The 24,791-nt window shown below is 48.3% G+C and overlaps 2 protein-coding genes across 4 annotated transcripts; one reads left to right on the forward strand and one right to left on the reverse strand.

The window, feature by feature from the left end:
- Window positions 1-1,777: 1,777 nt before the first annotated feature.
- hmgxb4a (HMG box domain containing 4a) lies at window positions 1,778-11,516 on the forward strand. 3 transcript variants are annotated; one of them, XM_066707393.1, is made up of 13 exons: window positions 1,778-1,895; window positions 3,190-3,309; window positions 3,543-3,691; window positions 5,334-5,412; window positions 5,665-6,399; window positions 6,936-7,205; window positions 7,466-7,671; window positions 7,783-7,864; window positions 8,135-8,199; window positions 8,323-8,428; window positions 8,572-8,744; window positions 10,779-10,901; window positions 11,199-11,516. In XM_066707393.1, the coding sequence occupies exons 2-13, from the start codon at window positions 3,273-3,275 to the stop codon at window positions 11,241-11,243; spliced, it is 2,070 nt and encodes a 689-aa protein (XP_066563490.1). In that variant the 5' UTR covers window positions 1,778-1,895; window positions 3,190-3,272; the 3' UTR covers window positions 11,244-11,516. The 3 variants fall into 3 exon arrangements, with proteins under 3 accessions (XP_066563490.1, XP_066563491.1, XP_066563492.1); XM_066707394.1 differs by having other exon boundaries at window positions 8,575-8,744; XM_066707395.1 differs by having other exon boundaries at window positions 5,334-5,391.
- An 8,937-nt stretch (window positions 11,517-20,453) lies between these two features.
- On the reverse strand, window positions 20,454-21,288 carry LOC136751644 (GTPase IMAP family member 2-like). Its single transcript, XM_066707419.1, has 2 exons — window positions 20,824-21,288; window positions 20,454-20,642 (listed from the first exon to the last, which is right to left on the reverse strand). Exons 1-2 carry the CDS (start codon window positions 21,254-21,256, stop codon window positions 20,539-20,541), a joined length of 537 nt encoding a protein of 178 aa, XP_066563516.1. The 5' UTR covers window positions 21,257-21,288; the 3' UTR covers window positions 20,454-20,538.
- Window positions 21,289-24,791: the final 3,503 nt, after the last annotated feature.

The raw sequence follows: 24,791 nt of genomic DNA on the forward strand, positions 1-24,791 counted from the left end.
ACCACATAAGTGCAGTAGGGTTGCCCCTCTGACTGACAGCAACACGGCACAGCAGAGCCAACAAACGAGCAAACGATACATAAACAAAACACTTGGACTAGCGCCGAGTTAAACGGCCCAACCTGACATTGGCAGCTGCAATACTTCTTACCTGTGTCTAAGCCAGCGAGATGTACTGGCCTCTGCTTCCCTGAAATAACACTTATAGTGTGACTGACTTTTTATTCATTTTAATCCGAGTCTATCATCTGTATACTCACGAAATAGAAGGTATGTCATTACACATTATTATAATTCCCAAATAAATAAACTGTTGTAGCACGTGCCTGACGATGGGATTGAAGGTTTAGTCACTGTAACACAATTTTCTATACTAAGAGGAACTATTATTAACAACATGAACACGAACACTTCCTCCAAACTCTGCAGCGCTGCCGGCCGGAGCTCAGACTGCTGTGTATCTCCAGAGAGCAGTGCTGGAGCTGACGCAGGCCTGGGAAGTGAGGTGTGTTCACTGTAGCTGAACTACAGCACACAGAGCTCCAGGGCTTCAGAAGAGGCAGAAGAACACGGCATGGCAACGTGAAGGGACGCTGAACTCCGACACAAAACTGGACACTGAAACTGTGACGACTTCCCGAGACAGTCGCCTAAAAGAGAGGACAATCCCAGATGAGTTGCACCCGGGGAGGACTGTCTGTCCACTGAGACACCATGTGCTCCCAGAGCCGGACACCCGTCTGTCCTGCAACACTGTCCTTTATTGGGCCCCTATTAGAACATAAGAAAGTGTCCAAACGAGAGGAGGCCATTCGCCCCATCGTGCTCGTTGGTGCATCGTGTCCATTAATAACTAAGTGATCCAAGGATCCTATCCAGTCTATTTTTAAATGTTCCCAAACTTTCAGCTTCAACCACATCGCTGGGGAGTTTGTTCTGATTGTGACGCCTCTCTGTGTGAAGAAGTGTCTCCTGTTTTCTGTCTTGAATGCCTTGAAGCCCAATTTCCATTTGTGTCCCGGGTGCGAGTGTCCCTGCTGATCTGGAAAAGCTCCTCTGGTTTGATGTGGTCGATGCCTTTCATGATTTTGAAGACTTGGATCAAGTCCCCTCGTAGTCTCCTCTGTTCCAGGGTGAAAAGGTTCAGGTCCTCAGTCTCTCAGTAGGACATTTCCTTCAGACCTGGAATAAGTCTGGTTGCTCTCCTCTGAACTGCCTCTAGAGCAGCGATATCTTTCTTGAAGTGTGGAGCCCAGAACTGTCCACAGTATCCAGATGAGCTCTAACTAGTGCATTGTACAGTCTGAACATCACTGCCCTTGTTCTCAATTCTACACTTTTGACAATATACCCTAACACTCTGCTTGCCTTTTTTATTGCTTCCCCACATTGTTTGGATGGAGAAAGTGAGGAGTCCACATAGACTCCTAGGTCTTTCTCATGCGTTACTTCATCTAGTTCTATTCCTCCCACAGTGTAATTATAGTGGACATTTCTGTTACCTGCGTGTATTACCTTGCACTTGTCCACATTGAATTTCATCTGCCAGGTGTCGCCCACAGCTGAATATTATCTAAGTCCCTCTGAATATCCTGTGCTGCCGAGATTGTATCTGCTGAGCCACCTATTTCAGTATCATCTGTATATATGTATATAGTATAAGCCTATATACTCACCGCTTAGTGAGTCTTGGGGGCTGTTTCCAATGTATGAACAGTTATAATCACCATCCTCATCCTCAGCATAACAATAACAGTAAGAGCAGCAGCCCGCGTCCCTCCCTCTCTCCTCCCTGCCTCCTCCCACCGCTCGGCGCCGCTGCTGGTACCCGATGGCGGAATAAAGATGGCGTCGATTCACTTCCACCCGTGGCCACTTGCCGGATCTTTGTAAAGGTACTGAGTGCCGCCTGCTCTGTCTCCCGACTGTGTGTGCCCCTGTCCCTGTCTCCCCTCTTACCCGTGCCCGCTTGTGAAAAAACAACAAAATCCCTCTTGCGGACCGAGTACTGTAGTCCGTTTGAGCTACCTGGCCTACTGGTAGATTACATCCCCGGGCTCGAGTAGTGCGCCTCGGCTGGGGGTGGAGGCTGGGATCCCGGCCTGAGTGTTGAGATGACCCTGGGTAGGGGGGCGGTGGAGGGCTGTGAAAGAGAGGGGTGTGCTTTTGTTTTTGTTTTTTTCTAGGCAGGCGGGAAAGAGGAAATGTACCCGAGTTAACCCAGACGATGGATACGAAACACAATAACTAACGGATCATAATAATAATAACCACTTTATGGCCAGAGAGACGTGCTGCTGTGTGTGTTGTGTGACTGATCAGTGCAATAGTGTGTGTGTGTGTGTGTGTGTGTGTGTGTGTGTGATCTGTATGTATGTATGTATGTATGTGTGTGTGTGTGTGTGTGTGTGTGTGTGATCTGTATGTATGTATGTATGTGTGTGTGTGTGTGATCTGTATGTATGTATGTGTGTGTGTGTGTGTGTGTGATCTGTATGTATGTATGTGTGTGTGTGTGATCTGTATGTATGTATGTATGTGTGTGTGTGTGTGATCTGTATGTATGTATGTATGTATGTGTGTGTGTGTGTGATCTGTATGTATGTATGTATGTATGTGTGTGATCTGTGATCTGTATGTATGTATGTATGTATGTGTGTGTGTGTGTGTGTGTGATCTGTATGTATGTATGTATGTGTGTGTGTGTGTGTGTGTGTGTGATCTGTATGTATGTATGTATGTGTGTGTGTGTGTGATCTGTATGTATGTATGTGTGTGTGTCTATATATGAATAAGAGAACATGCCTGAGATTCTGTTACAACCCCCCACTCTTTTTAACACACACACACACTATGATCCAAATGCATGACATACTTATTTATAAATATATTTAAATGTGAAGTGACTTAGGATTGTGTTTTATATTGTTTTGCTATTGATATGCCATACAATGTAACTTTGCATATGTTTGAATGTGTTGTAATAGCCCTCTCTCCCTCTGTGCCATGTTGTGATGTTATGTGATTGTGTGAATTCACACTGGCTGCAAAAACAGCTTCCCCTTGGGATGAAGAATAGAGTATCTGTGTGTTGTGTCAGCTTCTGTGCTGTTGTCTTCTAGTGCAGTGCATTACAGTACAGTACTCACCTGGGTCCTACTCTCCCTCTCCCTCTCTCTCCCCCTGCAGCCCCAGACTGAGCTCCTTGTGACGAGGCAGAGAGGGGGAGGGATAGAGAGGGACCACAGATAAGTGCACAGTGTCTGGAGACCATGGCGTTCGAGGAGATTAAGAAAAAAGGAGTGATAGGTACTGTCTGTCTGTCTGTCCTCACTTATATTGGTTTCTCACTCATTGGCTTTGTATCTCTCTCTCTCTCTCTGTCATACCTGTGTGTCAGTGTATTAACCCTTCTCTCTCTCTCTCTCTCTCTCTCTCTCTCTCTCTCTCTCTCACACAGCAGTACTGCCAAAGCAAGTACAATATAACCAATTACATCATTTTTTTAACTTTATTTTTTCTCCTCTCTTTCTCTCTGTCAGAGCTGTGTGTGGGTGAGGCGGGTGCGGAGGGCGTGGGGCTGGTCGCGGGCCGCAGCCAGCGGGAGAAGCGTCGCTCCTATAAGGACCTGCTGAGGGAGGAGGAGGAGATCGCAGCGCAGGTGCGGAAAAGCTCCAAGAAACGTCCCAAGGTACCAGCAGCCCTGTGTGTCTGTCTGTCAGTCTCTCTCTATATCTGTCTGTCTGTCTGTCTGTGAAATCCACATTCACAATGAGATTTGTTGGTATTACACAAGTGTTGCCAAAGCAGTGACAGATGCAGGACATCAGGGGTGCCCAATATGTTGATCGCAAAGCGCTTGTCAGTCGATCGCGAGAAGATTTTTGGAAAAATCCCCCCCTACCGAGGTTAAACTACCATCAGCAGCCCCCCCCCCCCCAGACCAAGGTTAAACTACCATTTGAACTGAATCATTAAAAAAAAGTAGCTCTCATGATAAAAACGTTTGGGCTCCCCTGGAGTACAGACACGCGGCACCTCTCTCTGCCTCTGCGTCTCTCTAGCCCCATTCACACTGCCAGCAACATGCCGGCAACGTTTGCCTGCTTTCTTCCTGTTGCTCCCCATTTCACACTGGCTTTGAGTGCTGGGAAATTGCTGGGAGGTGCCTGTTCACACAGAACAGAGACCGCCGGCATCAGCGCTGTGGCCACGGGGCCGAGACGCTACAGAGGCCTGTGGATCCGGAGAGGAGACACAGACCCAAACTCTGGACGTGTTCCTAAAAGCTCGATCATTTCCCCGTTTTGCCAGTTTCCTGCATTGTGTTTACTGGGCTGTTGGTTCTGACCAGAGCGGCGGTTCGTTTCGGACTCACTAGCAAGAACTAGTCAGGAGGGAAGGCAAATGCTACGTCAGTCTATGTGCGTTTTGCTCTGTGCCCAGGTCATCAGGCTGTATGGCTGTGTGTTTTGCGGTGCGGTCACTGGACCCAGCGCTCACAGATCATCTGAACCAATGAACCCAGTGTGAGACTCTGCTCTCGGTTCATGATTGAGATTGAGAGGCACTGTGTGGGTCTTGACACACTGCAGCAAAGTTACATCAGCTGAAATAAGTGAGAAAAAAAGCGTGACATTACATTGTGTGCATATCTGTATCTCCCAGAAGTCTGGGTGTGCAGATCTGCGATTGATTGCTGGCTTGATTGATTGCTCAAAACAACTTATTTTACTTTTCATGTTTTAAAGTTGGACAAATTAAATAACTCTGAACAAACTACCATCAGTGTCACTGTAATACAGTCTAATAACACGTTTGCCAGAGATATTATATGTTGTATGATTTATTGGTACATAACTTCTGACATGTGTGACAATAGTTAGCATTACATACGCCAACCTGTTGGTTCATTGATAACACTCAGAATTGCTGCGACTATATTATTTTCAACCTCTGCCATTTCTAACAGCCCGGTCCATTTCTCGGTACGGTCACAAGTTCTTGTTCAGAGGTGGTTTCTCCTTGTGTTGTGGTTGCAGAAATGCGCCACTGAGCTGACGCACTGCGTCGACACGCAAGGACATGGCACGTCATTTGCTGTCATTCATTTTCCATTCATACTGACGTGTTGCCGGCAACAAAGTGCCACCAAAAAGCGGGCGATTGTTTCAGTGTGAATGGGGCGTCTGTCTGTCTGTCTGTCTGTTTCTCTGTCTCTGGGGCTCAGTGGACCAGGCAGGCCGCCCTCACCTGGCATGGCGCTGACACGACCTCAGTCTGCCTCACGACCACGTGTGTTCACCCAGTATCTCACTGTCTCCCTCTCTCAGGACTCGGAGCTGTACCTGCTGGGCGGAGACTCGCACAAGAAGAAGAAGAAACTTCTGAGTGAGGCATTCTACTGCAGGGGTGAGGGAGGGATAGAGAGGGAGAGGGAAGGAGAAAGAGGAGGCTCAGACAGATTCAGGGGAAGTCTTGCAGTGGGCCGTGGTGGTACAGAGAGAGAGTGAGTCAGGAAGAGCGAGGGAGAGAGAGTGGAAGAGAGAGAGACCAGGAGAGGTAGTGGCAGCTGAGAAGGGCTGTACAGTATGTGAGTGTGGTGTGTGTGTGTGTGTGTGTGTGTGTGTGTTTATTAACCCCTCTCTCCCTCTCTCTCTCCAGACCTCTCCTCCCCCGGCGCCCCACACCCCCCGAAGAAGAAGCGCAAGTCCTCGGACCCCCACCACGCCCCGTCCTCCTCGCCCCCCCCGCCGCGCCTGCCCCCACCCCACCCCGCCGACACGGCCATGGGGCTGCTGCAGGCCATCACGTCGCCGCTGGCCACTGGCTCCACGCCCTCCGGCCAGCACAAGAAGCCAGCCTACCCCACGCACTCGCACTCCCACTCCCACTCCCACTCCCACTCCCACTCCTCCAAGGAGCGGCGGCGCTCGGGCGAGGGGGGCCGCTCGCACTCGTCCTCCGCCCACCCGCACCACCGGCCCTCCTCCCTTGCTCCGCCCTCCTCCGCCAAGAAGCACAAGGCCCCGGCGCCGGACGAGCCGCCCCTCACGCTGCGGGAGCCGGAGGGGCTGAAGATGAAGCTCATCCTCTCCCCCAAGGAGAAGGGTACGGAGGCGGGGGGCAAGGGCGGCGTGGGGGATGGCTTCAGCTACCCCCCGCCCTCCTCCTCCACCGCCGCTCACCTCTCCTCCTCGTCCTCCTCCTCGTCTTCCTCCTCCTCGTCCTCCTCCGCCGCCGCCGCTGCTGCCACCGCCCTCTCGCTCTCTCAGGGGAAGAAGGGCGCGGTGCGGCGCGGGCCGGGGGGTGCCGTGCTGCTGTCCAAGGCCCCCCGCAAGAAGAGCAGCACGCCCAGAGAGCCGCTCCCCGTGGTGGGGGAGGAGGTGGAGGTGGAAGGTGCGTCTGGGTGGGGATGTGTGTGTGTGTGTCTCTGTGAGGGTGAGGGTGAGTGTGTGTGTCTCTCTGTCTCTGTTAAGGTGAGGGTGAGTGTGTGTGTGTGTCGCTGTCCCTTTCTGTCTTTGTGTCTCTCTCTCTCAATTTTGTTTCAATTTAAGGTGCTTTATTGGCATGACAAACAAATTTGTGTTGCCAAAGCAGTTGAACATGCATGTATGGAAAATCACAATACCTTATAAAATGTATGAAAGTACAGAAAATAGAAATACAAGGACATGCATTACAAATGAGTATTTACACTTCCTCTACAGCTGGTGCTCGTGTGTCTCTGTGCCCCTCAGGCTGTGGCCCCTCTCTCTCTCTCTCTCTCTCTCTCTCTCTCTCTCTCTCTCTCTCTCTCTCTCTGTCTTTTCACTTTGTCTCACTGTCTGGTTGTCTCCATCCTCCCCTGTGTGGTCTTGTTCTATGGTGGTATGCAATAGGTGTGCGTGTATTAACCCTTCTTCCCTCTCTCTCTCCCCCTCCCTCTCTCTCAGGGCGTCTGGCCCCAGGGCTGTGCGGGGCGGTGGGCCCTGGGGGTGACTCCTCCTCCTCGGGGGCGGAACTGGAGGCAGGGGAGCTGGTGATTGATGACTCGTACCGGGAGGTGCAGAAGAAGAAGAAGAAGAGTAAGAAGAGCAAGAAGAAGAAGGACAGGGAGCGGGAGCGCGACAGGGAGCGGGAGAAGGACCGGCACCGCGGGGACAAGAAGCACAGCAAGACCAGCAAAAAGAGCAGCAGCGGGGCGGCGGGGATGGGGCGGACAGGTAACGCACTGGGAGAGAGAGGGAGAGAGAGAGGGAGAAACTCAGACACAGAAAGACAGAGAGGGACAATGGGACAGAGGGACTGAGACAATGGCAGAGACGCACATAGAGACATGCAGACACACACAGCACTAGAGTGAATGTGAGCACACAGGTGTCACACGGATACAGGTGTGTGTGCTGCTTGGTTACCTGATTGGATAATGGACTCATCTGTAAATGAACTGATGTAGTTCTCTCTCTCTCTATCTCTCTCTCAGGCACTGTCCTCCTCTCCGGCGAGGTCACACAGGGACACACCCACTCCCACAGCTCCTCCAATCACGGCGTGGTGGTTGGGTCAGTGGGCGGGGTCTATGCCACGAGCCCGCCCCCCATTGTGCATCACCACGGCGGCAGCGAATCCCAGAACGAGAAGAAGAAGAAGAAGGAGGAGCGAGACAAGGAGAAGTCGGAGAAGGACAAGGTGGGCTCTGATTGGGTGACGGTGTGTCCCAAATTGCACCTAGTTTTCTCTCTCTTTCTCAAAATCCAGTCCTCTCTCCCTCTCACTGTCTCTCCCTCTCCGTCCCTCCAGCCCAAGAAGAAGAACATGACCGCCTACCAGGTGTTCTGTAAAGAGTATCGGGTCAACATCAACGCGGAGCACCCCGGCCTGGGTGAGTCTCTCTCTCTCTCTCTCTCTGTCTGTCTGTCTCTCTGTCTCTCTCTCTGTCATTGATTCATGTCATCAGCATCACTGGTCCAGTTCCGTCACCCTCAGAATTTGATGCTGTTAAAGTCCACAGTGTGGACGAATATGACTGGCATTATGTCTTTATTATAGCTGCTGCTGTGGTGTTAATGTTTGTGTTGATGTGTAGGAGTTCGTGCGTTGTTGTGATGGTGGGAGGCTCTGTATTGTTAATGCTTGTTGTTGTTGTGGTCAGTGTTCGGGGAGCTGAGCAAGAAGCTGGCGGAGGTGTGGAAACAGCTGCCCGATAAAGACAAACTGGTGAGAACATCTCAATCTCTTTCCTTCTCTGGCTCTTCTTCATTCTCTCTCGCTCTCTCTCAGTCTGTCTCTCTTTCCTTGTTTTTCTCTCGTTCTTCACGTTTCTCTCTCTCTCTCTCTCAGGTATGGCGTCAGAAGGCACAGTATCTGCAGCACAAGCAGAATAAGGCCGAGGCCACCACTGTGAAGCGCAAGAGCTCCGTGTCCGAGGGGGGGTCCAAGAGCAAAGGTAGCCTGGGGGGGTGTTTTTAACAGCACTGCAGTGTTGTGTGTTGTGCAGTGTAGTGTCATATGTTGTGAGATCATGTCATGGGGATTAGGACTGTATTAAAAAGTCTCTCCTCTCTCGCTCCTCACTCAATCCCTCCCCAGTAGGCTCAGTGCGGGGGCTGTCGTCTCCGAGCAGGAAGTCCCCGTCTGGAGGGGTGGGCGTGTCCCTGTCCCCCGCCCGGCCCCCCGAGGTCGACCCCATCGATGCTGCCGCCCACCTGCAGCTGCTGGGCGAGTCGCTGAGCCTGATTGGACACCGTCTGCAGGAAACCGAGGTCAGGGGTCAACCACAGCGGTGGACATATTAAACAACCGCACAACAACACAGTGCAGCGCCGGTGTGTCATACGATGACGCAGCGCTGTAACACACGTGCACAGCTGTCATAGCACAGCGCTGCAACCAGGGAATAAAATTAACACCCGCCACCTGCCAACTGTGGCTAAATTTAGCCAGTGGCGTGTAAATCTGCCCGCCAAAGTGGTTGGTAAAATTGACAGCCAACAAGTGTACGGGACTCAACTTTTAGTTTCTGATAGAGTATTTGTCGGTATGTTTCAAAATACGAATGAATTTGTTGATGTTGTAGTGTTGGTTTGTTAGTTGATTTGGCAAACCGCAATGTCATGTTTTTTTTTTAATGTATGGCATCTGGACAGTCTTCGGTCCAGGAGGACAGATTTCATGGAGAGCAATGAAGCAGAAGTAAGGTGGTTAAGGATGTGGAAAAATAATGACTTTTAATCACTTTTCATAGTCATAATTACTGGATCAAAATGTTATAAAATTATAATATGACAGAAACACATAAACACACACACAGCTGGCTATTGCTGTTTATTCTGTATTCGCTGTAACAAACGCACGCTTATGTTTCCGAATGCAGAGCAGGAGTCTGAGTGTGGTTTGGACAGGAAAAGTCAAAACTAGATTGTATCAATTAGACAGATATGTCTTATGCATTTTGTATTTCGCTGCTGTGACCGGAAAACATTGCCACAAGGACGCTAATGTTAAGGCATTTTCATTGCAGCTCACATTGCTAAACTGGCAACTGAATGAAAATGTAAATAAAATTAAAAAGAAATCGCAAAGAAATTGTAATTGCAAAATATTCCTTTATAAACAAATAGTCACAACCTTTATAGTTAATTTGAAATTGTGACAATAAACAGTTGTGCTGATGTCGGGACAATAATAAGAGTCTGATGCGACATGCGTGAGTTGTGTCTGCTGTTATTGTGCCATTTCCATACGTCATGTAGTTTTACATGGATATTTATATAACAAAGTTGTTGCGTTAGATAAGTATTCATCTGTTGCATCGATTACAACTTATTTATTTATGTTGAAATGATTTGTGATAGAGACATGCATTTTTTTCTGCATAGCGGAGATTCTGCTGAAGAGAAGCGTGCGTTTTGTTCACATCACGTCTTTGCTAACATGCATCGTATTGACCACTGGAAACAACATCACTGTCTGTCATCATTCCAAGAGAAGATATATTTCTTACCCAACTACACACCGTGACTCTGTGAATATCTAACCAATCCAATGAAATCCTTTTAATGATGTGCAGAGACCCAGAGAAGGGAGTAGCACTGAAGAGGAAGAGGAGTATGAAGAGCAATAATGTGTCACCATTTAACACCCTTCTGTTGTGTTTAGTGTGTTTATACAGATACCAATTAGCTGCCATGTTATTGCAATTGATTGATTAATTTGAAAAAGATGCTCCCGCACTGTCTCTACTAGCAAGAGTTATAATTCAATAGAATGCAATGTTTTGATCAAAGACCTTATAACACTTGCAAGTACAAACTGTGGGAGCATGTTTTTCTATCCAGATCCTTTTCCCTCATACACACCTGTCTAGTCTATACAGATGTGCAATTCTTTTTTTGTTATAGCGATTTGATTAATTACCTGAATAAATGCCACGATTTAACATGTTCACCACACATTTACCCTCGTGCATTTCTGGTGATGTTTGCCTTTGGCTGGTAAAAATACCAAGTGGCTGGTAAGTTTTTTCCTTCTACCAGACACAGTGGCTAGTGGCCAAGAAAGCTAATTTGATCCCCTGGCTGTAACACATGTGCACATATCATAGCACATAGTCATATCATAGTCATAGCACAGTGCAGCGCTGTGAGAGCATCACACGAGGACATGCCTGGCATTGTAGCCCCCCCCACACAGCGTCTCAGAGGTGTGACACAAACCTGCACCCTGCACTGAAATACACTGTAACAGTCACACAAGCATCTCAAACAATAACTCTCTCTCTCCCTGTGTGTGTGCAGGGCATGGTAGCAGTGTCGGGGAGCCTGTCTGTGCTGCTGGACTCTATCCTGTGTGCTCTGGGTCCTCTGGCCTGCCTCACTGCACAGGTCCCTGAGCTCAATGCCTGCCCCCGACACGTCCTGGTGAGAATACCTGACACACTGACCGACACACTCTAACTGACTGACACACTGACTGACTCACTGACTGACCGACCAACATACTGACTGCCTGACACACTGACTGACCGACTGACACACTGCCTGACTGACTGATACACTGACTGATACACTGACTGACACACTGCCTGACTGACTGATACACTGACTGATACACTGACTGACTGACACACTGCCTGACTGACTGACACACTGCCTGACTGTCTGATACACTGACTGACACTGACTGACTGACTGACTCTCTCTCTCTCTCTCTCTCAGTCCAACACTCTGGACAACATCGCCTACGTCATGCCGGGGCTGTGACCGCAAGGGCTGCTGGGAGATCACTCATCCAACGGGACGGGCAAGAAGTCGCCCCTTTCTTCACCAGGGGGCCAAAACATGGACTGTACCGTTTTCGGGACAGAGGTGTGGGGCGGGCTTAGATTAGGAGTAGTCCTCTTTCTGGGGGACGTAACCCAGAATCCACTATGGCCAGTGAGACGGGTGTCGGTTTTAATGCTGTTCTTAAAGTGTTTTGATTAAATACTGTTCTGTCATTTTTAGGTTTTTTTAATAATAAAACCGTTTTGTGAAGCTGTGAGTTTGATGGTTTTTCAGCTGTTGACTGGTTGACTGGCTGTTCTATATATACACTCACCTAAAGGATTATTAGGAACACCTGTTCAATTTCTCATTAATGCAATTATCTAACCAACCAATCACATGGCAGTTGCTTCAATGCATTTAGGGGTGTGGTCCTGGTCAAGACAATCTCCTGAACTCCAAACTGAATGTCTGAATGGGAAAGAAAGGTGATTTAAGCAATTTTGAGCGTGGCATGGTTGTTGGTGCCAGACGGGCCGGTCTGAGTATTTCACAATCTGCTCAGTTACTGGGATTTTCACGCACAACCATTTCTAGGGTTTACAAAGAATGGTGTGAAAAGGGAAAAACATCCAGTATGCGGCAGTCCTGTGGGCGAAAATGCCTTGTTGATGCTAGAGGTCAGAGGAGAATGGGCCGACTGATTCAAGCTGATAGAAGAGCAACTTTGACTGAAATAACCACTCGTTACAACCGAGGTATGCAGCAAAGCATTTGTGAAGCCACAACACGTACAACCTTGAGGCGGATGGGCTACAACAGCAGAAGACCCCACCGGGTACCACTCATCTCCACTACAAATAGGAAAAAGAGGCTACAATTTGCACAAGCTCACCAAAATTGGACAGTTGAAGACTGGAAACATGTGGCCTGGTCTGATGAGTCTCGATTTCTGTTGAGACATTCAGATGGTAGAGTCAGAATTTGGCGTAAACAGAATGAGAACATGGATCCATCATGCCTTGTTACCACTGTGCAGGCTGGTGGTGGTGGTGTAATGGTGTGGGGGATGTTTTCTTGGCACACTTTAGGCCCCTTAGTGCCAATTGGGCATCGTTTAAATGCCACGGCCTACCTGAGCATTGTTTCTGACCATGTCCATCCCTTTATGACCACCATGTACCCATCCTCTGATGGCTACTTCCAGCAGGATAATGCACCTTGTCACAAAGGTCGAATCATTTCAAATTGGTTTCTTGAACATGACAATGAGTTCACTGTACTAAACTGGCCCCCACAGTCACCAGATCTCAACCCAATAGAGCATCTTTGGGATGTGGTGGAACGGGAGCTTCGTGCCCTGGATGTGCATCCCACAAATCTCCATCAACTGCAAGATGCTATCCTATCAATATGGGCCAACATTTCTAAAGAATGCTTTCAGCACCTTGTTGAATCAATGCCAGGTAGAATTAAGGCAGTTCTGAAGGCGAAAGGGGGTCAAACACAGTATTAGTATGGTGTTCCTAATAATCCTTTAGGTGAGTGTATATACATATACAGTTTAGTACAGTGAACTCATTGTCATGTTCAAGAAACCAATTTGAAATGATTCGACCTTTGTATATATGGGTGTGTGTGTGTGCTGGGCAGTCTGTGTAGCACCAGTGATTGTTTGGCCCTCTGGACACTCTTCACAAGGGGGACTGAAGGGGTGGGCAGTGCAGGGGCAGCACAGGACGACGGCAGCATCATCCCTGAAGGAAAACACAGATCAACTTCTAAAAGAGCAGGTGATCGACCAGATCACACCCAGCACAGGAGAGAGACAGAATGATGCTCCTGAAAACACATCCTGACTCGGCACAGACGGGCATTTGTGCTCTAAGCAAAGAGAAACAAAAGTCTCTTGTCCTGTAGCACGAGCGCCAGATGAAGCCGACAGTGCCCGTAAGTGCTGGGCTCCTCTGCCCTATTCCGTGCACGCCCTGCATGGGGGAAAGACACCACTGAACAAAACCAGACTGGATTTTATTACAGCACAAAGTAAAATACTGTTTTATTGGTTTAAGTGTTTTACATTTTCAGATAATAAAAACATTCAACATTTTAATACTTATTTTAACAAATTTAATCATCAATTCCTAAAATCACTTAAAAAAAAATTAAATTTAAAAGTGATTAATTCAAAACTCAAATGAACATGTGCATAAAACAAAACAAACTTGTGATTAAAGCAAAACTGCAAACCAACATAAAGGTCAAATACATTGAAAATAACTGTAAATGCATCAGACAAAGCAAAAAAACAAATAAAACCATAAAATAAAAACAAAACCAAAACAATCTGATGCATTTAAAATTAAACCAAACGGCCAATGTATTTGACAAAATAAGAAAACAAAACAACCAAAAAAATACCCAAACAAAACAAGTGCATTTAAAACTTATTCTTCAAAACCAATTAAAATTCATTTTTCAAATCATTTTTTTTTTTTAAATACAATAATTTGTTAAAAGTAGTTAAAAGATCTCAGACTCGGGCTCCAGCAGGGGGAGATGGCCATCCCTGGAGCTGGGTCCCATCATGGGATCCTGAGCTCCCCCAGATCTTGTATTTGCCAGTTCTTAAAGGCTTCCTCCTTGCCCCTCTGATGGACCTCCAGATTGACATAGTCCCTAATTAGTACCATGCCCCTCCGCGCGATGACAATTGGGTCCAGCTCCTGCTTGTTGAATAGGCAGATGTTCCGTCCCTCCCACAGGGCCTGCTTCACTGCGCAGACGACACGCCACCAGCACTTCAGGGTAGAAGATGTCAATCCCCTGGCTGGTCCATACAGGATCTGCTGGACGGTCGCCCCGCACAGGAACGGCAAACCTGTGGAGGAACGGAGAAAACAGGAGCCAGACCCTGCAGGCGGAGGGGCAATCGCTAAAGATGTGAGCCTCCGTCTTCTTCCCCAGGCAACCCTTGTAGGGGCAGATGTCATAAGGGGCTAGGCCCCTTCTGTGCATGAACACTCGGGTGGGGAGACACCGACTCACAGCCATCCAGGAGACATCTTTCTGCGTATTTGTCAGGCAAACGTGTGTAGCGTTAGCCCAGATAAACCGGCAGGTTTCGGGAGGGAAATCTTCTATCCGGCTGGTCTCCTGGGTAGATCTCATCTGGCTACAGATGGTCTTATAATCCCAGGAGGCCAGCACGACTTTATGGAGGCCTACTTCGAGCGCAAAGGCTCGGAGCGCCCTGTAGAACGGCGGGGGATCCCACGAGTGCAGTAGTAGTGCAGTAACAGTGCAGGACAGGTACCCAGTCCAGGTGGGGGCTCCAGTACTGGCTGACTGCCAGCAGGTAGAGAGTGGCCCTGAGCACGCCTGGGGGGGGCGGTATCCCTGCTCCTGCACTGAGCACAGCAGTGACACCAGTGCCTGGAACAGAGCCGTCCCGGGAGCAGCCTGCAGAGAGAGAGAGAGAGAGAGAGGGAGAGGGAGGGACATTTACACATGTACTGAATTATATTATAATACAATGAGAGAAACACTGACACTGTGTTCAGTGTGCACTGTATAATGTAAAGTGTGCAGTATTCAATGTACAGTGTGCAGTATTCAGTGTGGTGTGCGCTGTTTGTGTAGTGTGCACTGTATAATGTGTAGTGTAAGTATTCGGTGTACAGTGTACAGTGTGTGTGCAGTATTCAGTGCACAGTGTGCAGTATCCTGACCTGTTGTGGTGCTGGTGAGACAGGTACAGTGTGCAGTGTGTGCAGTATTCAGTATTCAGTGTGCAGGATGCATTATCTTGACCTGTCGTGGTGCTGGTGAGACAGGCAGTGTGCAGTGTGTGCAGTATTCAGTGTGCATTGTGCAGTATCCTGACCTGTTGTGGTGCTGGTGAGACACACAGGGTGAGCAGGCTGTACTCAGTGGCCCTCAGCCCTCCCTGCCTGGTGTGGGGCTCCTCTCCCAGCAGGGACGGCCACACTGACAATGCTCAGACCAGGCACACCAGCCCTCAACACACTCCACACGTCAGAAAGGTCTGCAGAGACACACACACACACACACACACACTCCCTCACTGTAGACACACAGCCCCTCACAGAGACTGACTGATGTACTGGTATACAGAGCTGCATTCAGTGTAACCCCCCTCACCGTTTTGAGTGGCCTCTGCAGTGTCCAGGATGTCCAGCAGACATAGATGCTGGACATAGCAGACATCCTCTGCAGGAACTCAGGGCAGGCAGTGTTCAGGAGGGGATTCCTGGATCCACACAGAGGACAGAGACACAGTGTCCATAACACACAGAGAGCAGAGACACAGTGTCCATAACACACAGAGAGCAGAGACACAGTGTCCATAACACACAGAGAGCAGAGACACAATGTCTATAACACACAGAGAGCAGAGACACAATGTCTACAACACACAGAGAGCAGAGACACAATGTCTACAACACACAGAGAGCAGAGACACAGTGTCCATAACACACAGAGAGCAGAGAGACACAGTTACACCCGTTTTGCAAAAGCAAGTACAGGGGGCACTGCAGCTCTTTGCCACTCTTGTTGACCACGCTGTCATAGCTGTTTCTCTGGCGGGTCACACTGCTGTGGGGCCATGGGGCATTTCCAAAGACATGGTTGTTTCCCTCTGTGGAGATGAAGTCAATCTCTTCGCCTGTTCTGGCGTTGAGATCTCCACAGATCAGCACACTGCCCAGTGTCTGGAAGTGTGCTGCCTCTGACTGCAGAGTGGGGCAGCTCTCAGGGTTGGAGTAGGGGGAGTCTGAGGAGGGGGATGTAGGCTGCACACAGGTATGTGTCACAGTGGGCTGAGAACAGTGAGCCTTTAGTGCGTTTCTCCTCTTTTTACTGGGGTAATGAAGTGAACGAGCTCGTCTTTATACCATATGATGATCCCGCTGGAGTCTCGGCCTGCTTCACTGCAGGGTTCTTGCGGGACGGCACTATGAGCTGCCTGTATCCCACAGGACTGAGAGTGGACTCGTCTGCTCTGGTCCAGGTTTCATGCAGAATCATAATATCTACATTATTTAAACTATTTACAAAGTCTGTATTTGGGGTTGGCCCTGAATGTTCCAGCTGTTAATTACAAAATATCTAATTTTGATTTTCCAAATGTTACCTTCAATGAGCCAAAATGTGAAATGTAATTACTTCGCTTTTAGCAGTTTTATTTTATTTTATTATTATAAATGGAAGACATAATACTTGAGACGTGTTTATGTCATGAGTCTGGTGCAGATTGCGTTCAGCAGCTTCCTGATCTCACTCAGCTCAGAGCTGGCTGGCTGTGCTGTCCTGCTGCGTGTGGCAGCGTAGCTGTGCTGCAGTGCTGGGATGCATGTCTGCTGCTGCTGGCTGTGTGGGGGCCGGAAACTGCTGGCTGGGGGTCTCTGGGGGCCCTGGGTGGCTATTCAGTGTGGCCTCCTCTGTGTCCGGGGTCTCGTGCTGCTGCGGGGGTGTCCTCATCTGCAGCGGACATGGCACTCTCCCCAGAGCAGTGTCCTTCAGGCTGCGGGCAAAAAGTCTCATGCCATGCTGGTTGAGGTGCACGTGGTCGTACAGGTGCTGGGGGGAGAGGCTGTGGTGCTGGGCCAGGTGCACGTTGGTCAGGGGGCCGCAGCCTCGGCACAGCTCTGTGTTGATGTGCTGGAGGGTGTGCACTGGTATGTCCTGTCTGGGCAGCAGCGTGGACATATTGATCCTGGCGGCTGGGAACTGCATGGCGGCTCTTTCTGCCACCTGTGTCAGCGCCTTGGCCTCCCCTCCCTGCAGGGTTTGCTCAGGTTCTTCACTTCACTGAGTGAGGCTCTCTTCTTCATCTCCTGTGTCAGGCTATTCAGCTCTCCTTTCAGCTTCTCTCTGTCCTGCTGCAGCTCCTGTACACTTGCCCTGTGCTCGTTCCTGAGCTGCACCAGCTCATCTCTCAGCTGCTGCTCGCTGTCAGTTCCCTGAACTCAGTGAAGTCCCTCTCTAGCTGGGACAGGCACTCTTTGATGGTGCGAGTGCTGGGGGAGGGGGTGTTGTGGGGCTGTGGTGGGTCTCCCGTCTGGCTGGGGCTGTGTGAGCAGGGAGCTGCACTGATGTCATCTCATCGCTCTTCTCACCGGGAACTTTGATTTGGCTAAAGTTTGAAGAGACTCAGGTCAAATCTGTCCAGACTGCTCTCACTGCCTTGTATCAGCGCAGAGCCATTGTTGTAGACACTTATAGTCGGTATGATGTTGTCTGTGTCCAACTCATCCAGTACAGACAGCTTTCTCCCAGGGCCGATGTCTCTCCTGCGCACATGTGTGTAGTGCTGCAGGAATGCATCATGCCAGGCATCACACTGTGTGCTGTAGAAGATCAGGTTTGTCTTCACTTTGCTTTCTGTTGAGCTGAAATCAGCAGCAAGAGTCTCTGGAAATTTCCACAGCACATTTACCTTGAAGTGTTTTGCCTGCCTCTCTTACACACTGGGGGGCTCCAGAGCTCTGCAGCTGGACATACATGCTGTTACACACACACACTTCTACTATTATATACACTACCGGTCGAGATCACCTCAAATCTGGGCTTAATGAAGCCTTAATACAATTTGTTTTGCTTCCTATCTTTAACTTTCAGAAACAAAAACCTGCTGTAGGTGCATTGTGCCAAACAGAAGCCTTCGGCCTGTCCTTAGCTTGTTGAATAGCTTCCCTAGAGTTGTCAAGACCATTGCACATCGGGGACCTGCCACTGATGCACAGTACAATGTGTCCACCGCTTCCATAATGGTCAGTCTTGGGTTTGCCTGAGCCCAATGGACACTATGTATTCCAGAGCTGCACAAACCAATTCCTCAAGAGCCCTTTCCCAAAAGTCTGTATAGGAAACTTTCTATCATTCATTCCATGGTGTTCAATTAAGCAAGCAAGTTTTTTGTTCAATTCATTTATTTAGAGATTTTGTATATAGAAAAAATAACTACCATGTTCAGACCAGAGTTCCTTTTAATTGAACAGCTTATTTGCTTCATTGATCAATAATGAGTCCATGAGTTCCAGAGCTTTTCAGGTGGGGAGGCCAGGATGGGACGAAGATTGATTGTTGGGCGGCCAATGGTTTTGCCTAGATCGGGTAGTTCCCTTGTAAAAATGATGTCACTACTGTTACCATTACTATTTCTACTTCTAATAGCATTGCGCTATTTTAGCACGCAGGCGGGGCCTTATCAAATAGAATCAAATGGAGGCAATGCGAATAACACTTGAGTTATAATGTATTATCTGGTGTGCTCATGAATGACATTCCAGAGCAGGATTGCTTTTGAAAAAAGATCTGAAGTTAGGTCATTCATTCAAAGTGTATATACCCTGCCCCCCCCCCTCCAAACAGGTGTGAACACAAATATTTAAATATCCAAGGTATTACTGAGGGGTAACAACTTTGCTCAGCTATAAAGATATGAAGCTACACATGTGGGTTGTGTTCAAATAAGATGAACGGGGATCTTTATCATGCTTATTTTTGGTATGGATTCCCTTCTCAGTGTTTGTGTATGTGTGTGTTTGTACAGTATATAAAACAATTCCAATCTTATCTGACCTTGGCTTGCATTTGAAAGTACTGAAGTGAAATTCAATTGATACTTTATTTTGAAGAGTTGAATATGATGGATTGTGTGTACCTCAAACCTGTAGATGACACATCAATGTTTTCTTGAAAATAATTTGAATTGGATTCTTCCAAAGAGCGCAGTTGAAAGTACATGAAGAAAGCAAATGAGTATTTAATTCAAAGAATAGTTTAAATTAACACACATGACATAGGGATGAGTTAGTGACACTTTGTACGTTTAGCAATAAAGGAAATTGAGACAAATGTCATGAAACAGAGATGAAATACATTTCAATTAATAAGTACAAATATTTATACTGGAGCTGTTTTTAATGTTTTATATAAACTTATGTTTTATATTAATAATAATATGCAGACCAAGCAAAGTAAATGTATTATGGTAGTAAAAACCACTTTGCAAGTTGTTCAGGGTATACCCTCTAGACATTCCTGTCAATAATAAAAGGATCAAACTGCAGAGAGAGAGAGAGGACCCACAGCTGTTTGTTAAGTCTGTTTGTGGACTTAAATTGCTCCCCAGACAGGCAGGAACTCTTTGTTAATGATTGATTGACAGTTGCCACAATACAATCCGTGGGATCGGACCTTTCCCAGTATATCAAAGGAAGACATCTGTTCTTTGGATCCCACACCTCTTCTGAGGAAGACAACCATGAACATTACGAGGGTCAGAAATCAGACCTCACGATAACACTCTGGGAAACCTGTGAATGACGTTGGTGGGGTTTCTGTCCCCCCAGCTCAACTGCTTGACTCTTTTGTTACCAAGAAACAGCACAGCTCTTTCTCAACAGCAGCTTTAAGTACCCTTTTGTCTAGCTGCCCCCAATTCACACCTAACTGGCTCCACCTGGCACAAATCACTTAACAGAATTCCTGCTAGTCCTTGACTAAATCACATTTCCTTCAACCTATTTATTTTCATTATTTTATTAACTCAGCAGCTGAACTGAATTGACTTCAATTAAGGCAAACTACAGACAAGATTAACTTCAATAAAGGCAGTTAAAAAAAATTAGCAATGCTAAGACTGTCTGAAACTAGGATGGCTGCCTCTCATCTGTACTGTCCTGTGTCTGTCTGTGTCAACTTGTAAATACTTCTGTTTACTTCTTGGTCTCTTGAGCTCTGCACATGCACAGTATTTAAGCTTATAGCATTGGCACTTTGATCAGCATTATTAGCATCAGCATATGACACGAGCATTCGAATGTCACTACCAGCTTTCCACAGGGTGAGACTGTGTTGCTGAGTTATTCTGTGGCTCCATGGCGCAATAACAGGGACAGACAGGCAGGAGGAAACTGGGACCCTTCGAGCACATTCTTGCCTCTTGTAACTGACTCACTGTGGGGTCTGTCATCTGTCGGTCAGCATAGTTTTTTAATGGCAGTAATAAATAAACACATTGACACCCATAATCTGCCATTAAAGTCATAAACAGTAATCATATTATGTATTTATGTATTATTTATTCAAACATATACTGATATATTCACATATTTGTATCATCTGCAATTCTGTTTAAAAATGTTCAAATCATTATTATTCAAATATAATCAATTATATTACATTATTTACAGTAATCTGTAACAGTGTGTGTCCAGACTGCTGTGCCCCTCATTTCCCAGACTCTGGTCCTCCTCGGTGCTCACGGGGCTCCAGGCCTCTCCACAGTCTTCTCCTCAGAGCTGGAGGCCTCAGGCTGGGCTGCAGTCTCACCTGGGCTTCCCTCTGCAGCTGCTCCTCCACTCACTGCAACACAAGACAACACAACAGCACTGAGACACTGTCTGGACACCACTGACACTGGACAGCACAGCACAGCAAGGGGCTCACAGTGTGGAGGCTCTGAAGACACAGCTCAGCTCTGTACTGCTGTGAGTGTAGAGCCAGAGAGACAGAGACTCAGAGAGACATCAGTAACTGCACTCACTGAATGGCAGGATGTTCTCTATGCTGTTCCTCCTCCTGACAGGCGGTGTGGATTCCTCCGTCTTCTTCCCCAGCTCCTCCAGTCGTCTCTCTCTTCTATCCTGCAGACTCTCCTCACTGACAAACACGTCTCCTCTGTTCTCTGCCACCATCTCCTCTATCTTGTCCAGCAGCTCTGTGACCTGAGTGCCGTTGCCCCTGTTCCTGTAGTTCAGAACATGATACCTGTTCCCACATTTCTCCACAAGCCACTGGAGCCCCTTGTCTCTCTCAATGTGCTGCTCAATGGTTGTGTCTCCCAGTCTCTCCCCCCAGGTGAACAGCACTATAGTGTGTCTCCAGACTCTCTCACTGAGGAGCTCCAGGTGTTCCTGCGCTGATCTTCTCTCTCTCTCTCTGAGACTGAACCCACAGGAATGACCAGCATGGTGCATTGACCACAGTGACCTGCCTCCCGGCCACTTCCCCCTGTTCCTTCACACACTCCCCAATTAAACCCTTAGTCTGAAACGCCTCTCTGCCCAGGATGATGTTGCCTGCAATGCACTTCCCACTCCATCTCCTCCCCAGCAGCACAATCCTCAGCTCTGGGAGTCGCTGTGCCTCATGGGAAGCAGCCTGGAGCAGAGAAACAACACAGTTTATTGTTGTGATGGTGGGGGTGCTGTTCAGACACCTGGCCAGTACAGACCTGCTGTAGGATCTCAGTGTGACTCAGTGCTGCAGTCAGTCTGCTTTAGTCCCTGCAATAGTCTACAGGTGCTGATGTCTCTGTTTTTCTTTAAGGTGATGTCTGTGTTGTTCTCCTGGTCAGGATAAGCAGGGGGGTAGAAGCTGGGGGCTTTTTTACTGTCCCGTCTGTTACAAGTGAAAACTGTATTGAATTGGTGCGTGCTGGGGCATTACTCTCATGTGCAGTCTGTGTATATGTTTTGTGTTGTGCCGGTATACAACATAAATAGTAGCCTGTTTGCAGGTGGGGGCTTTAACCCCTTCCAGAACAACTATTCTCAGACACCCCACCCCTTGACAGCAGAGGCACATTTCAGACAAGAAGAACCAAGTGTGTCAGAGAGGAAGTCGGTATGAAGACAATACTGCCCAGCTGGAGCCCCCCTGCCTTCAGCTGCAAGGTGCTGTTGTTGTGTTCAGTGTCTGGTTCCTGCAGAACCGATCTGGTTTGACAGAGAGGAGGCAAACACAGGAATGTGGATTCCTGCCTCAACACTGACATACAGCAGGGGAAGAGACCAGCACAGTGCGTATCAGAGCTCATATTGCACGCACGGACCACTGTGTGAAACACAACTAGCTGTGTGAGGACAGGAGGGCCGAGGGGGGGTTTCTCTGTAGATAGAGAAGCTCTGAGGGGAAAGTGAAAGAGGATCCACAGCCCCTCCCTCAGTGCAGCCCAGTGAGATGCACCCTTTGCTGGGGCTGATAGAGACTGACTGAGCTACTGCACCAACACAGTGTGAGAGAAACACTGACCAGTACAGCACCAGTGTGAGAGAAACACAGACCCGTACAGCACCAGTGAGACAGACACTAATACAGACCAGTCCAGTATAAACGGAGAAGCTCACAGACGCCATCTCTCCTCTTCAGCGTCTCTCTGCTCTGAGAGGCAGCACTTCCTGCTCGGCTGCAGGTGGACAGATCTCTCACCTGGGGAATAGAGACGCCCAGACGCCCTGCAGGCTCTGCTGACGTGTTCCTGTGGGGTTGATGAGGAGGAGTGTCCTGACAGAGCAGAGGCTGCAGTCAGAGCACAGACGGCCTGCGGGTCGAGTCGCTGTTTCATTGCCCAGGTTTGTGTCTCTTCTCTGTGCTCTGTGGCTCAGCTGTGTCTCTGTCAGTGTTGTGATTGTCTGTCAGCAGGTTCCCCTCCGCAGTGAGGAGATGAACACACAGCTCTTTGTTGTGAAGGCAGCTCTCATTGTCTGCTCCTGAGTGTGAAGCTGTCCAGTGTCTGAGTTGTTTCTGGCTGAGGGCCACTGAGGGACAATGTATGAGGCTCTTACTGTACAGGTCATATGTGTTTGTACACAGTTTGATTGTGAGACTGGATGACATAGGCAGAGCATCTGAACTCAGTGTTAAACTGCTGTGTGATGCTTGTGTTTAGTGTTCATTGTACCATTGTGAAATGGCTGGCAATGGGTGCCATCTAATGTTAGTATCAAAGGAGAGGTACAGCCATGAACATAACCACCAGGGCTGGAAAAGTTATGGTTGTGATATCGGTATTCAAAGTTGGGATAATCGTCAAAACGTATTTCTGAGAAATGTGCTCATAACTCCAACAGAACAGCTTGCCAATTCTGAATAAAGCATGTGCCCTCTGTGAATAGAAACCTTAAAATAAAGGGGATGTTAATACAGTGAGGGCTTTACAGGGGGCTCCTTGAGGGACTCTTTTTGGTTTTGGGAAGAATACACACATCTGGTTTAAAGGCTTAAACTGGGTGTGTTGTGATATTAATATCAAATTAATAGCTTTGGAGTAGGGCTGAACATTTAAATCAAAATCAAATCGCAATTTGAAACGTTGCGATTAGCTAATCGCAAGGGCTGCGATGTGGATGCGATCTGAAAAATATGCAGTGAGTGTCCCAGAGCAAAAGCATGACTGCCCTCTTTGTGTGGCATCTTACTAACCAATTGTGTGAGTGCACCCAGGGCCGGCGCTACCTATAGGCAGAATAGGCAATTGCCTAGGGTCTCAGGCTTGGAGGCGGGGACTCCGTTACCATAACATCCCTATACGTGAGTGTAACGGGGCTCATTCATGTCATAATGAGATCGTTACAAAGTGCCATAACCCCTTGGTAAAAGTAGTACAGTGGTAATCCTCCTGTGGTAGGAGGCCCAGCCTGTTAGCGTAGAGGGCTTAACACTGTATTACGCTGTAGCCGCTGCGGCGCGGCTCGAATCCTGGGCGGTGAACCCCGGCCACACCAGTCCACCAATCAAGATGGGGGGCCTCCTACAAAAATTTTGTCTAGGGTCTCCAAATGTCTAGAACCGACCCTGAGTGCACCTCCGTTCTCGCCAATCAGCGCTGCTCAGTCAATTGCGTAAACGCTCACCATTAACAAACAAACAAACAGGAAAGCGCAGTGCAGTGGGATTATGGCATCTGCAGAATCAGAGCAATCATTAGGCGAATTAATACCAAAGAAAAACAGCACTTCGAAGCCGAAATAATACCATATTACCGAAGTGACAGACACCGAACAAAAAAGGTCATTTGCAAGAGCTGTCGTGGAATTGTTGCCACAACACATGGGAATGAGTTGTTTCAGTGACACACACAGGGGCCAATAGGCAGCTTGGACAGAAAGGTTTCGATCAGGCTCCTATGGTGACAAGCTAAACCCCCTCTTAGATGGAGCTGGACAGATCACCCCATGTGACTCCTCTTCCACACCGCTGAAGCGGGCTGGATAGTTCTGCCACCAGTAGGAGCAGAGTAGGATGCCTGCAAGACAGAAAGATACCACCACAGGTTACAGACCATGAATCATTTTATACCACCTGCTCTACAACATGCTTGAACAATATGTTACATGTAATCAGTTACTTTAAGAGCAGATAACACATCAGCTTAGTCTTGGCCATTCAGAAACCAGTCTGGGGTGAAGAAAGTCCCTGTTCTGGCATCACAGCAAGCAAGAGCACGGCCCTCGAAGCAATAGGCATTCTGGTACCCGTTTTGAGTTTCCTCGAGGTGCAGAAGCTCCAGATAGTCTTGTCCATGTTCTCGAGGAGGGCCCCTGACATGGAAAAACAACACGTGAGAAGCCGTGCGAGACGCAGCGGGACAGCGGCACAGGACACGCTTAATCTCACCAATAGAAACGGTAGCATTGAGGACCAAGCTGTCTGGCTCTCTTACCGATGAACACAGCGGCGCAGGTGAGGAGGTGAGGGAAGCTGCTCTTGGAGAGGCGCAGGGCACAGCGC

The sequence above is a fragment of the Amia ocellicauda genome, chromosome 6 (genome assembly GCF_036373705.1).
Source record: "Amia ocellicauda isolate fAmiCal2 chromosome 6, fAmiCal2.hap1, whole genome shotgun sequence".
Taxonomy (NCBI): Eukaryota; Metazoa; Chordata; class Actinopteri; order Amiiformes; family Amiidae; genus Amia; species Amia ocellicauda.

Excerpts from the sequence above, each read along its gene's own strand:
- hmgxb4a (XM_066707393.1), top strand. The coding sequence starts at position 3,273 with ATGGCGTTCGAGGAGATTAAGAAAAAAGGAGTGATAG. Across the intron at positions 7,865-8,134 it reads CGCGGAGCACCCCGGCCTGG|TGTTCGGGGAGCTGAGCAAG; the intron begins GTGAGTCTCTCT and ends TGTTGTGGTCAG. Across the intron at positions 10,902-11,198 it reads CCTGCCCCCGACACGTCCTG|TCCAACACTCTGGACAACAT; the intron begins GTGAGAATACCT and ends TCTCTCTCTCAG.
- LOC136751644 (XM_066707419.1), bottom strand. The coding sequence starts at position 21,256 with ATGCACCATGCTGGTCATTCCTGTGGGTTCAGTCTCAGAGAGAGAGAG. Across the intron at positions 20,643-20,823 it reads AGAGAACATCCTGCCATTCA|TGAGTGGAGGAGCAGCTGCA; the intron begins GTGAGTGCAGTT and ends CTTGTGTTGCAG.